At 39.3% G+C, this 12105-nt stretch overlaps 1 protein-coding gene across 8 annotated transcripts in view; it reads right to left on the reverse strand.

The window, feature by feature from the left end:
* Positions 1–12105, reverse strand: part of LOC125751800 (membrane-associated guanylate kinase, WW and PDZ domain-containing protein 2-like) — a 91320-nt gene that overhangs the window by 37420 nt on the left and 41795 nt on the right. For all 8 annotated transcript variants that reach the window (XR_007400794.1, XR_007400795.1, XM_049031083.1 and 5 more), the window contains exons 3-5: positions 4064–4183; positions 1964–2191; positions 391–610 (exon numbers count right to left, since the gene is read on the reverse strand). Coding sequence is in view for 6 of the 8 variants with exons in the window: in XM_049031083.1 (XP_048887040.1) it covers positions 391–610; positions 1964–2191; positions 4064–4183 (568 nt within the window). In the remaining 2 variants the exon portion in view is untranslated. The remainder of the gene's footprint in view (positions 1–390; positions 611–1963; positions 2192–4063; positions 4184–12105) is intronic.

Genomic DNA, 12105 nt, shown 5'->3' on the forward strand with positions numbered 1-12105 from the left:
AGCTCAACCATTAAACCATCATGCAAAAACATACCTTAATCTGGTCAATTATTATAAACTGGTCAACCAGTTTAACCAGCTAGTTTTTTTTAGCCAGGATGCAATAGCATAAGTATGAGCAGTACAGGAATAACACGTCTGTGTTAACCTTCTGGTTAAAAAGCTTGAGGCTCAAGAAAACTGCTTATTGCCCCAATCGCTACATCCTTTTGAAAACAATGATATTCTACAAGGTTGTTTAGCATTGCAAGAACGGCCTTCCACTTCATGAAACAGCCTTTCAGGGCATTTTCTGATTTCTCAGGCAGGTTAATTGCATAGACCTCAGCTAATTCAGGCATGCTTGTCCACTGAAGTAGATCTTTTCTATTTGAGTACAGTCATGCTTACTCAATGAAGTAGACCTCCCCCTTCTCTGTGTAAGCCATCTCCCAGTTGTCGGGTAGCGGCCCCAGGTCATCGCTGTCGTCCTGTTTCGGTGGCGATGTCGAAGGCTGCCCCTCATCCTTGGGGGGCTCTGTAGGGGTAATGGTGGGGGTTTCGGTGGGACAGGGCTCTGGTGGAGTGTCCCCCGAAGCATCTGTGATTTTGTCTTCCTGTTCACTTGATTCTGTAGACAGAACACCTCCGGTCAGACATGACAGCTCCTCTGGAACGCTTGTACCACAACGAAATGAAAACTATTCAAAAATGGGCGTCCCTAAATACTCCACAGTGTCCGACTTTGTGTCCAGTCATGGACTGGCATCCCACGTAGGGTGTACCCTGCCATTATCCTTAGGCTTCTAGGGATAGATCCAAAGCTGGCTGTTTAGTGAAGGCAGACTGTACCATTCTGCTTCGCTCTTCATCAAGCCTTGCAAAACTTTTAAAGGGCTCATTTCATTTGATTAACTGTAGCTGACAATTTAACTGTTTCCTCTAGTTTTTTTTTCTGTTCTATCAATTCCATCTATTAGTTTTATTACACAGAATCAAATACACTTCAAACAGCAGCACATTATGTAGAGAAGGCAGATGCATTTTAACTAAATTTCCGGCAGTTGTCCCATAACAGTATTTTTATTGAGGAAGGGAAAAAAAGTGGACCATTAAATTAAAGTTAATTACCAACATTCAGCAGAAATCAAAATTCATTTAACCCAAGGGTGACCGCTCTGCCCTGGGCAATGCATTCAAATCAATACGTGACTGACAACGGAGCTGAAGTTGACGGATTACCTGCAGGATCACGGACGCCTACCAATCAATGTCTGGGATCACTATGGTACCTATACCTAACAGCTTTCAAACTTTTGCAACAGTTTCAAATTTTCTCAGATAAAAAGCACAAAAACCCTAAGACCACCTGAGAGTAGGGATGGGCCGATCCAGATTTTTTTAATTCCAGTCCGATTCCAACACACACCTGCTGATACCAATACAGATTCCGATACAAGAGCTTTTTTACCTTAATATTTTAATATAACAAACATGTAATATATTATACATTATAAATATTTTTAAACTATTTCAGGTTTTTCATACAGATGAAAAAGCCTTCCTGGAATGTATACGGAAGCGACTGGAAACAGCGTCATTTACACTTCGTTAAGAAAGCAGCCCTTCATATATCACTAGCTGTAGCGAGTGAGCCAAACAGCCCAAGGTAGCCACTTCGAAATCATACATTGTTTTGTTCATGTTACACGTGTCGTCTCCCACAACTGCATATGTTGTTTTTAGTGGGATTTTCCACTAAACGCTATTGTCACCTCTCAAAACTTTACCAGTTGTTATTAAGAGCGTAAAATATTTTCAGATCGTCAAAAAGATTTTCGACAAGTACTAAATTTAAACATCACAAGTACTTAAAAAAACAAAAACAATAATATAAAGGAAGGCAAGTAAATAAAATATGATCAATAATAGGGTAAAAAAATAAATAAACTGAAAATATATTGGATGCTACTTCCTGCCTAACCTGGAGTGATGGCGACGCTGTTGCCATTGACAACAGGTCTCTCCTCCTCTTCCTCTTCCTCCTCCTCCTCAAGGGGCTCGATGCTGACCTTTTCCATGTTGCTCACTGACTTGTTACGTTTCCTCTTCCCCTCAGAACTGGGTCGGGCTCCGGGCAGAATCTGGTCCGTTACATTAAGCAGCAATGGTGTGGGTTCTGCCGGGGGCTTGGGGGTGCCGTAGTAGTTATCTATAAAGTGACCACACAAATCGGGTGTTTGTGTGCTTAGCAGCATTAGCATGAATATACACAGTGTATACCAATGATCTACACAGAAACACTTGTTCTTGAACACAGCGTACCACTGGCTTACTTAAGCACAGGCAGCACAGCTTCTGTCCTTATTCATTATAAATTATTTTAGAGCTTTCTATTAATGTTTGCCAAGTTGCTTGTACTTCCTATGAAAATCTATATTAGAGATGCACACTCATCAGAAGTGAACATAGGGAGTGTTATTTAAAGATGGAATTAGGTAATCTGTTCATCACTGCGTCCGGAAATATATTCATTCAATGGGATCGCTGTGAAATGTCTGCCAAGTTATTTTTTACTGTCATAAACGTCAGAAAAAAATATTACTAAGAGAAAAAAGACACCAATGTAGAATACTGAGTAGACACTTAATAAAAATTAGAGCAAAATTTCTCTAATGTACAGACGTTTCTGCTATAACACGGCAAATGTGCTCCTGTAAAACCTCGCTTATGGATAATATAGGGTGGGGGCAGACCACTTAAAACATAACTAAAGCATTAACCATTACATTCATCGTATTCTAAATGATTTATAAGGTAAAGCTTTTCCTTGAAAGCTAAAGCTTTTCATTTGAGTTAAACAGCTGAAATTTCACCATCAGGCTTCTTAAACATTTTCTTGTAACCTTGTGCACTCATATTTATGGCAATGGAGTGAAAATTGGCACTTGCAGATCAAAGCAGGTGGTCTAACTGAGCTAATGAGCATCACATTTGCTGAAATAGTGCATAAGCCAGGGAGAGATAGACATTATACAGACACCAGTCCCCTATTTACCACCCTGTTTGGGCCAATTCACAATTAGGAAACTACCGCTCATTCACTTTCAGTGAGAATCTTCCTGAAACGTAACTGCATTGCAAAAATGGCATATGAACTCACATTATTTTTCAATTTGGTGATATTATTCTCATATATAACTATGAATTATCAATCTCCTTCCTTAGTAATTCAAAGGGAAATCTTTTTTTTTTTCTTTGTATTTTATTTCCTCTTTTAATTTCCTCTGGGAAATCAACAAAATGGTTTTTGACAACTTGATTAGGAAAATGCATTATACTAAAGAGTGAACTAATAAACAGATGTCACTTACCTTACATATACACTCTACATATCCATGGGGGTAACGTTTAATATCTGTGAAACATCTATCAATGTGCTCATCTGCTTCAGTGTGCTTGGACCTGTAAGCCAATCAGGGCTTCCACTGAAGCCTACAGATTGTTTACCATGGGTCCAGTAATTTGACTGTGAAAATACAGCTTGTCTAGATTCATTATTCCAGTAGAAACTAGCTAAACAGAACCATCGAAATAACAGTATTAGACCACACCAAGAAAACATCTCGATGAAACTCCATTTATACATTTCGAGCAGAAACAGTATAATGGTATACTGGGTAACACTGTAGCTTCACACTTCCGTGGTTGCGGGTTCATATCCCTTTACACATATCTGAGTGTGTCTGTGTTCTAGTTGACTCCCACAGTTGAAAAACATGCAGACACCCCTAAAGTGTCACTGCTGTCCTGTGATGGACAACAGAAACTTCGACACTGTACCAGATTAGGCATGAACAATGATTGGATGAAAATAATACAGAAGAATTAGCACTTGGATAATCAAATAAATTAATAAAGATATAATGAAAATTGCAAAAATGTTAATTAATTATTACGTTTCATGCAAAGATGACAGCAACACCTGACAAAAATTGGTCTAAAATAAGTTTTGTTTCCTCTATAAATTCAATATATATATATATATATTTTTTTTTTAAATAAAAAGGTATTGTTACATTACCTTCATATGTTCCACTCTCTAACAAAGCTCCACTACTCTCCAATTCCATAAACCGATCAACAGTCACAAAGTTGTAGTCAACCCCTGGAACCTCCCCTTCCTTGGGCTGCCTCGTGGTGCCTGGGGGGAGGGAAAAGAATTATCAAATAACCGTCTGCAGATTTACAGTTTAGAGGACAGCTGAGAACAGGTCACCAAGTTATCAATCCCTAAGCAGATCATGAATGTAGATGAAACAGAATACATTCCTATGCTGGTTTATTTCTGCTTTTCTACACAGTAAGTATAAAAGGTATCCACCTCTTGCCGATTAACATGTGACCTTTTATATTAACATAGAATAACACAAAAACACATCAGACAAAGCTATGGTTAGCTGGTGAGTGTATCTCATTAAAATAATTAAAGAAATGACAAGGCAAACGAGATGTGATCACCAAAATGCATGGAAAGGCTGCGAAAAGGTGTCAAGTTTCACTGACACAAGGTGCCAAAAAATTGACCATCCATGCAAGCAGGACATTACTTAAGGGTGCCAAAATGCCACAACAAGTACATTTCACCACAGCTGAAGTGGGAGAATGGGCTAAGCGTCATAGGAGAGGGCTAGGACTCATGTCAGATCTTGCCTGCTCTTTACCAGAGGGCATTTGGAAGGTTTAGAAAATAAGCAGATCTGTTGGCCAGGCAAGACAAAAATGGACTGTATTTTTGCTCTTCGCAACTAAGCCTAAGTATGGCAATGACGGCCCAGTTCAGCTGGGAGGATTCTTCAAGTCAGTGCCTGGAAGTCATGGTGAGATCAATCACAATGGCGGCAGAAAATTCCACATATATCCAGGAAGAGAACATACCGCAGTCTGCAAAGGACCTCAGAGTCGACTCGACTTACAGCAGAACAGAGACGAAAAGGCACAGTGGCTTTAAAGGGAGGAAAGTCAACATTCCGGAGAGGCTCAGTCAAAGGCCAAGCCTCAATGAAAATCGAGAAAAGCGATCGCAAGTGAAGGAATGGCTATACAGCAGCTGTGTGCAAGAAGTCAAAGGGGTCCAATGAGGCCTGCAGTGAGTCTAACCCTAACCCTAACCCTAAAGCATGTCTGTTACTCTGTCAAATCCAAGGGGAGAAATACTTACATACTTACCAATTATTTAATTCTTCATGAAAGCTGATATATGGTGTTGATCGTTGGTGTAAAAAAAAAAAATCATACTTTGCAGGACTTTCCATACGCATGTATTAAACAATGCTAACTTCACACTCGCATTTATTTTAATTTCTGATATTTGTACTACAGTCATTTTAATAATGAAGAGTGATGGAGTGATAAACAACTGCTGAATATGTGGACATTGTCCAAGTATAGTGTTTTGTCTATTCCCAATTCTTAATGTTAATTTCTTCACTTAGCCGATTGCATTTGGCAGGTGAATATTAGCTGTGTCAACGAAATTGGGCTGTGATCTTTAACAGCAATGACCTCAACGTTCACCTCTGGGTGAATTTAACTACACTGTACACCTTCAGAAGGGACATTGTCCCATCTCAGTGTACCCCAAGGTCAAGGTACTCTGCTTCAAAAACAAGCTGACTAGTAAGACAACCTGATACATCCCTAACACTTAGATAAAGTGCCACAAATCCGATAAAGTGGGGTGTCAGAAATGGGGGGGTGGGGTTGGACCCCTTCATCCCTAATATTGGAAGACCACCCCACCTCCTTCCCAACTAATGAATGAATTGATGATAGATAGATAGATAGATAGATAGATAGATAGATAGATAGATAGATAGATAGATAGATAGATATACAATCTATCTACTTCCCCCCTAATATTGGAAGACCACCCCACCTCCTTCCCAACTAATGAATGAATTGATGATAGATAGATGGATAGATAGATAGATAGATAGATAGATAGATAGACAGATAGATAGATAGATAGATAGATATACAATCTATCTACTTCCCCCCTAATATTGGAAGACCACCCCACCTCCTTCCCAAATAATGAATGAATTGATGATAGATAGATAGATAGATAGATAGATAGATAGATAGATAGATAGATAGATAGATAGATAGATAGATAGATAGATATACAACATCACATTCCTTATCTTTTATTATGAATCTGCACATTACTGAGGCCAATTTGCTGCGCATGTGAGAAACATATATAAGACTGTATTCAAGTATCAGGCAAAAATATTTTATGATATGGATCAGTTATTTTTTTTTAACCTTAAACAGGGCAATGATACATGATACTTGATTATTTTTAGTGATCAGTGCTCATTGTTGACACACCACTGCGCACAACAACAAAATATGTCCTCTGCATTTAGCCCATATGTGACAATGTGGCATAGCAGGGGACAGCTAATTCAGAGCCCGGGGAGCAGGGCTTGGGGGCGGGACCTTGCCAAGGGTACGTCAGTGGTGCCTTGCTGGTCTGGGACCCGAACCTGCAACCTTTCAATTATACGTGTGCTTCCCTAACCATTAAGCCACCACTGCCCACATTTTTAAATCTTTCTAACATTGCATCCTTCCATGATGTGACAACTGCATGTGTGTCCATCACATCCCCACTCCCTTGCCTCCCAAATTAGGTCCCCCCCCCCCATGTCAAACTCCTTCCAACACCAGTGGGTGTCAATGTTATGATATTCACAGTAAAATATTAGACAACTGCTACTACAAACTCTAATAAAAACATGACAGCTATGTATTCCCCAGACGGCCCTGTCACCTTCCCCCAATCTCACCCTATTCCTCCCACACCCCCAACCTCTACTATCTCTAGCCCCCATACACTCTCCTCACCACTTCAAAAATCTTTATTAAAAGACCGACTTTGCGCGACTACTCTCAGTGTGATCAGATTACAGAAATGTGCATGTGTGACTGCCCGTCACTAATAAATTATACTGCTTCAATTTTGGTGCTATTTATCTCAATATGGAATTGGACCCAGATCATCAGCTATACAAAGCTCAATGGAAGTTTGAAAAAGACCCATCGAATACTTTAAGAGTGACTGTATCTATAAGATTAAGATAATGTCTTCTGCAGCCACTCCTTCCTTCCTTTGCTGCCACCTAGCACAGGTGCATCAATTTTTGGTGATTTGTCTCAAAATCTGATGAATTTCAGATCACCCATGCAATGTGTCTTCAGATTTTGGAAAAGATTTGCTAAAAAGTTATCACACTAACGAGAATATTTCATTGGCTAAATTTTTTAAATGAATTTAAACTGAAAGGGGTAAAAGGACAGCAAATCGGCAGAGATCCCTTCATAGATGATACAAAAATATGCACACTAAAAATGTTTTCTGTGATTTAAACGGAAAATCAATACAGAAAATAGTGAAATATGAATTTGTTAAAGAAGATATAAAGAAAACCATATATGTTGTTGCCAAAAGCTTTAAAGTGGTGGTAACTGCATTGTGTTAGTAGCTTTCCTATCTTCCAAAAATAAGAATCTCCCAGAACGTCACACCATTTAATTCTGCTTCCAGTTATTATTAATGCTTCATAATTTGATTTGGAAAGCTGAAGGTATAATTAAAATTCAAATTCAGCGTGCCGGAAGGTATTCTCAACATATACATTTAGTCTCCATGTCACAAACTGATCTGAGGTCAAACCCAAAGCTTGGAGTTGCCTTCATCGTCAATCACAAACATACGCGACATCCCTATAATATTTATAAACCTCACATGGCAGCAACTCAAAAATGTCACCCTTCATCTATTACCATAAGAGCACCATCTACAAAACTTCAAACACTAACTTACACAGAATATTCAACATGCTTTGTAAACCATCAAGCACCCACAACATACTAGCAAAGAATTGTCCTTCATTCTTTAAGGTCTACAAAGCTAACATTTTAGGCACAAGTACAATACATCAAGTACAAATCTTGTACATTATTTAATTAACATCTTTTATACAATAAAACTCCACAGATCATCTAAAAGGCATGGCATGTTCGCACAACCTTCATTCACGATGCCATTCACAACTTCTGGTTGCTTTGCTCATCTGCTGATTCATTTCAATGGCATTTCATCATGTACGGACTCCATTCCGGTGGGGGGGAGGCTGTTCCATTTGGGGATTCTGTGTAGTCATTGTAGAGCTTGTGGGAAGACAGTCAGGAAACTGGCACCAAAAAGAATCTGTAACATTCTTTCCAGAATCCTCCACTTCTTTGGTCTATAAAAACACGTTCTGATAGAAAGGCATTGGTAGGTCTCTTGGTGAAATATTCCATCCGTGCAGCAGTAAGATAACTCAGGGCCAAGTAAATGCCATCATCTAAATATGTGAATATGTCTTTCAAACAAAGCACAGTTTTAAACAGACATAAACTCTTTATGTTGGCAGAAGAGGGAAGAACCCTTTATTTATAATTTGGAATTGTCTACATGTATGAAAATTAGATGCAGAAAGTATGAAATTTCAATGAGATTCTTGCATATTGTGTTATTTCCATCTATCATACAGGATAGGTTTAGCAAAGCGCTATAACAAAGATTATGATTTCCCCAATAAGGCACATACTACTCCGATTCATCAACCCATTCACAAGTAGATCTTCCTAGATCTTTTACCCCAAAGCTTAAAACCTGATAACTTTAAGCCATCTTACTATTTCGATGTATAAAAATGCATTAGACGTCTGTGAGCATCATCTTTCATGGCTTCCTTATGGAGAAAAGCCCACAGATAGATGATGAGGTTTTAGCCTGAGGACACTCCGGACGCGCTTTGGCAGCACAAGCATGTGGATCTCGTTTTGCCAAAGAAATGTTCTCTTCTATTCCAATATGTTTTGCCACAATGACTATGAGTACAGCATTATCAATGTAGATAAAATATAAATTTGACTGTCCATCCAGAGTAATCGGCAAACCCATGGGATGTTAAAACAGGAAGATTCATAGCCCCCGGATTGGCCATTAATCTCAACATATGTTATATCAAGACTCAACCAGTCTAGAAATCACGTCTGGCAGGCATTCTCTGAAATAACTTTTTCCTTAAAAAAAACAGGCAGTGATCTACACTGTACTACAGATATGTCTTGGAGAGTCTCTCCAGAAATCTTTTTGGTAAATGTAATTCCATAAACAAATGTCTTATTACAGCTAACGTACGTCTCCATGCAATTTTGGAATTAAATGCTAATTAGACACTAATTTCACCTCTGCATTTCGTAGTACTAAAATGAGTTAAATTGACGTAAACATTTAAAAATATGCCACCCATGCTTTTAACTAACTGCACATAGGGAATTTTCTCTGCATCCTAATACTAGGAAATTTTAGGAGTATTTAATCACAGTTAGGCTCTATGTTCCTTGGCTACAGTACTCTGCAGATCTCATTATATGCTCCTTTCACATACTAGACATTAACAGTAAAGTATCAAATCTATGACATTCATAACAGTGGCACAACACAGACAAATAAGCTATTAGACCAGCAACTACTGCTATCAGGGGTTTCTCACAGTGCCCCTGTGTTTTGCCTGAAAATCACAGAATAGATAAAAAAAAAAAAAACTATTTCTTTTTGCAGTGAGTGCACTAGGTTGCCAACATCGTAGCAATTAACCTCCAGCCTTTCCGGAACTCTGTCGATACCGTCGGGTCCTCAGTGTTCACACATCAGCACCTGTGTAGCCTCACTTGCATGAATAATTGCTGGTCTCCAGTTGCCCGCACCAGTACACCGTGGAAGAAGCTGTTTGTCTGACACATTTAGCTTAGTGTGGGACATACGAAATAAGAGAGCAAACAGATATAAACGTGCCATGTTCAGAAGATCAGGTAAGCGATAGTAACGCAACACTCCATTGTGGGAGTGATACTCTCTGGATTAATGACAATGTTACCAGATTCCAAAAAATCTAATGATTTATGTATGTATATGTGTGTTAGCTTCACTATTTCAAAACCACAGTAACCAGCCAATATACCCGTGTATTTATACCTCACAAGTTATTTAACTAATGAAGTCAATTAATTCAGAGAGCTGGTGCTGAAATGTAATTGAATGGCTGGGGGGCCTGAGGAGAGGTTTGGGAACTGAATCTGTGTTCAACCTACAAGAGATCAGTAACTTTTTAGAGAACAAGAATAAATCACTTTTTAATTGTGTTAGTTAACTTTATATATATTCAGATGTTAAATTGTATGTTTGCTGAGCACATATACACTTACTATCCAGATAAATAGCTTTAAACATTTTCTCTGACTGCCTAACACTAACTGCACCAGCATACACACCAAGTTGTAAATCTCATCCCTGCATGAAGCATTCATGAAGCATCGAGCCGCCCCCAGCTGTGTTCCTAGGAGGACCGAAACTCTACTTGGTGTGTACTGTGTGTGCCCCTCAAATCCGAGCATTTATCTCGCTAACGGAAAAGTTTCCCTTAGGTTTGCCGTGCAAAACAGTGGACACCAGGAGATATGGCCTTGTCTGCTATGTTTCAAATCTCTGTTAAAATGAACAGTGCTGTTTAAATGGCTGCCTTATTTAGCACTTCCTGGTGCATTGTTTTGAACCTTTTTCTGCAAGTTACAACACAGTACTTTAGCTATTACCTTTATGAAAGATTTGTATGTGGCAACTGCAATCAATGCAAAACATAATATAAACTCTCAGAACGAACAAAATGCTCAATAAAAATCAGCACTAAAATTCTACAGTTTTTGTATTAACCATGATGCGTAAATCAAAGAGTCCACATGTACAATACAGGTTTGGACAAATTGCAAAATAAATATTATGAAAAAATGCATTTTCAAATAAGACTCACAGCGTATCTCCATATAGAAATTTGCTCCCTTCCAGTAAATATATTCTCTAACCAACAAATTATCTTCATGCAATCACTTTCATTTAAAAGTGAAAGCTCTGTAATCCAAAACCACTCTTTATTACGAGTATACACTTTTAAAATGCACTGTTTATATATAGCATCAGTGATTTTGGTCCTGACAAAAGATGCTGCAAAATCCTCTGCCCTTAAAACACACACCTCCCTCGTCTGCCCTTAAAACACACACCTCCCTCGTCTGCCCTTAAAACACACACCTCCCACAATTCCTAGTGACAGCTGAACCCGTTGATGGATTGAAAATGATGGAGTGATTTCTGCCATGATCGATTCTGCCGCATCTGACCCTGCTTTGTAAAGTCAATCATAATAATAATATACATACAGATTCAATTTAAGCTGACAGCAAGAGAGGTGGCAGGACTGATGCTGAAGGGTCTATTAAGCAGCTTAATGATAATAATCAATCAAAACAGTTGTTCTCTGATGCAGGAAGTCCATGGAGCAATTAAAAAAAAATACAGCAATAATGTGCCAATAAGAAAAGAGGGCGGGCCTTACAGCCCTAGTGACAAGCAGTGCTCACACCGATTGGACACCTTCCCATGTGACCAAAGTCGTAGGTATGGCCTCTGGAATCTAACTACCAGGGTAATTTTATGCTGGAGTCATACCAGATTCTCAACATGCTTTGTACACCATGTCACTTTAACTGTGCTGTCAGGATCAGGATGGAAATATATTATATGAACCGTACAGTTTCTCTCTGGCCTCCCATGTTTTCTGGAAAATCAGCTATTCAACATGCTAGGTTTTGATTTCTCACATGCGTTCATATGACCTTCATCAATGTCCTTGTAGTATTCAAAGCAAAACATGGAGAGAGCCGGTAATGTAGGGTCCCCATGCCATTCCATGTCACAGGCACAATGCACAGCAGAGATACTGATCAACTGCAGTATGGCTCCCAGCTGATAAAATGAGCGTGGAGGTTCGTTGGGATCATCAGTAAGCGAGGGCCGTGGCGGGCTCACCCATGCGAAGCCGAGATAATGGGGCTGCAGCCTTCATGCTGTACGATGTCAGCAGCAGCCCTCTCCTAGGCCCCAAAGATCTCCGTCACCCTGCACCACGCATAAGCGTTGACTCACTCACCACCGCCTGGCTGTAGGGG

This window comes from Brienomyrus brachyistius, chromosome 1, assembly GCF_023856365.1.
Source record: "Brienomyrus brachyistius isolate T26 chromosome 1, BBRACH_0.4, whole genome shotgun sequence".
NCBI classification, from domain to species: Eukaryota; Metazoa; Chordata; class Actinopteri; order Osteoglossiformes; family Mormyridae; genus Brienomyrus; species Brienomyrus brachyistius.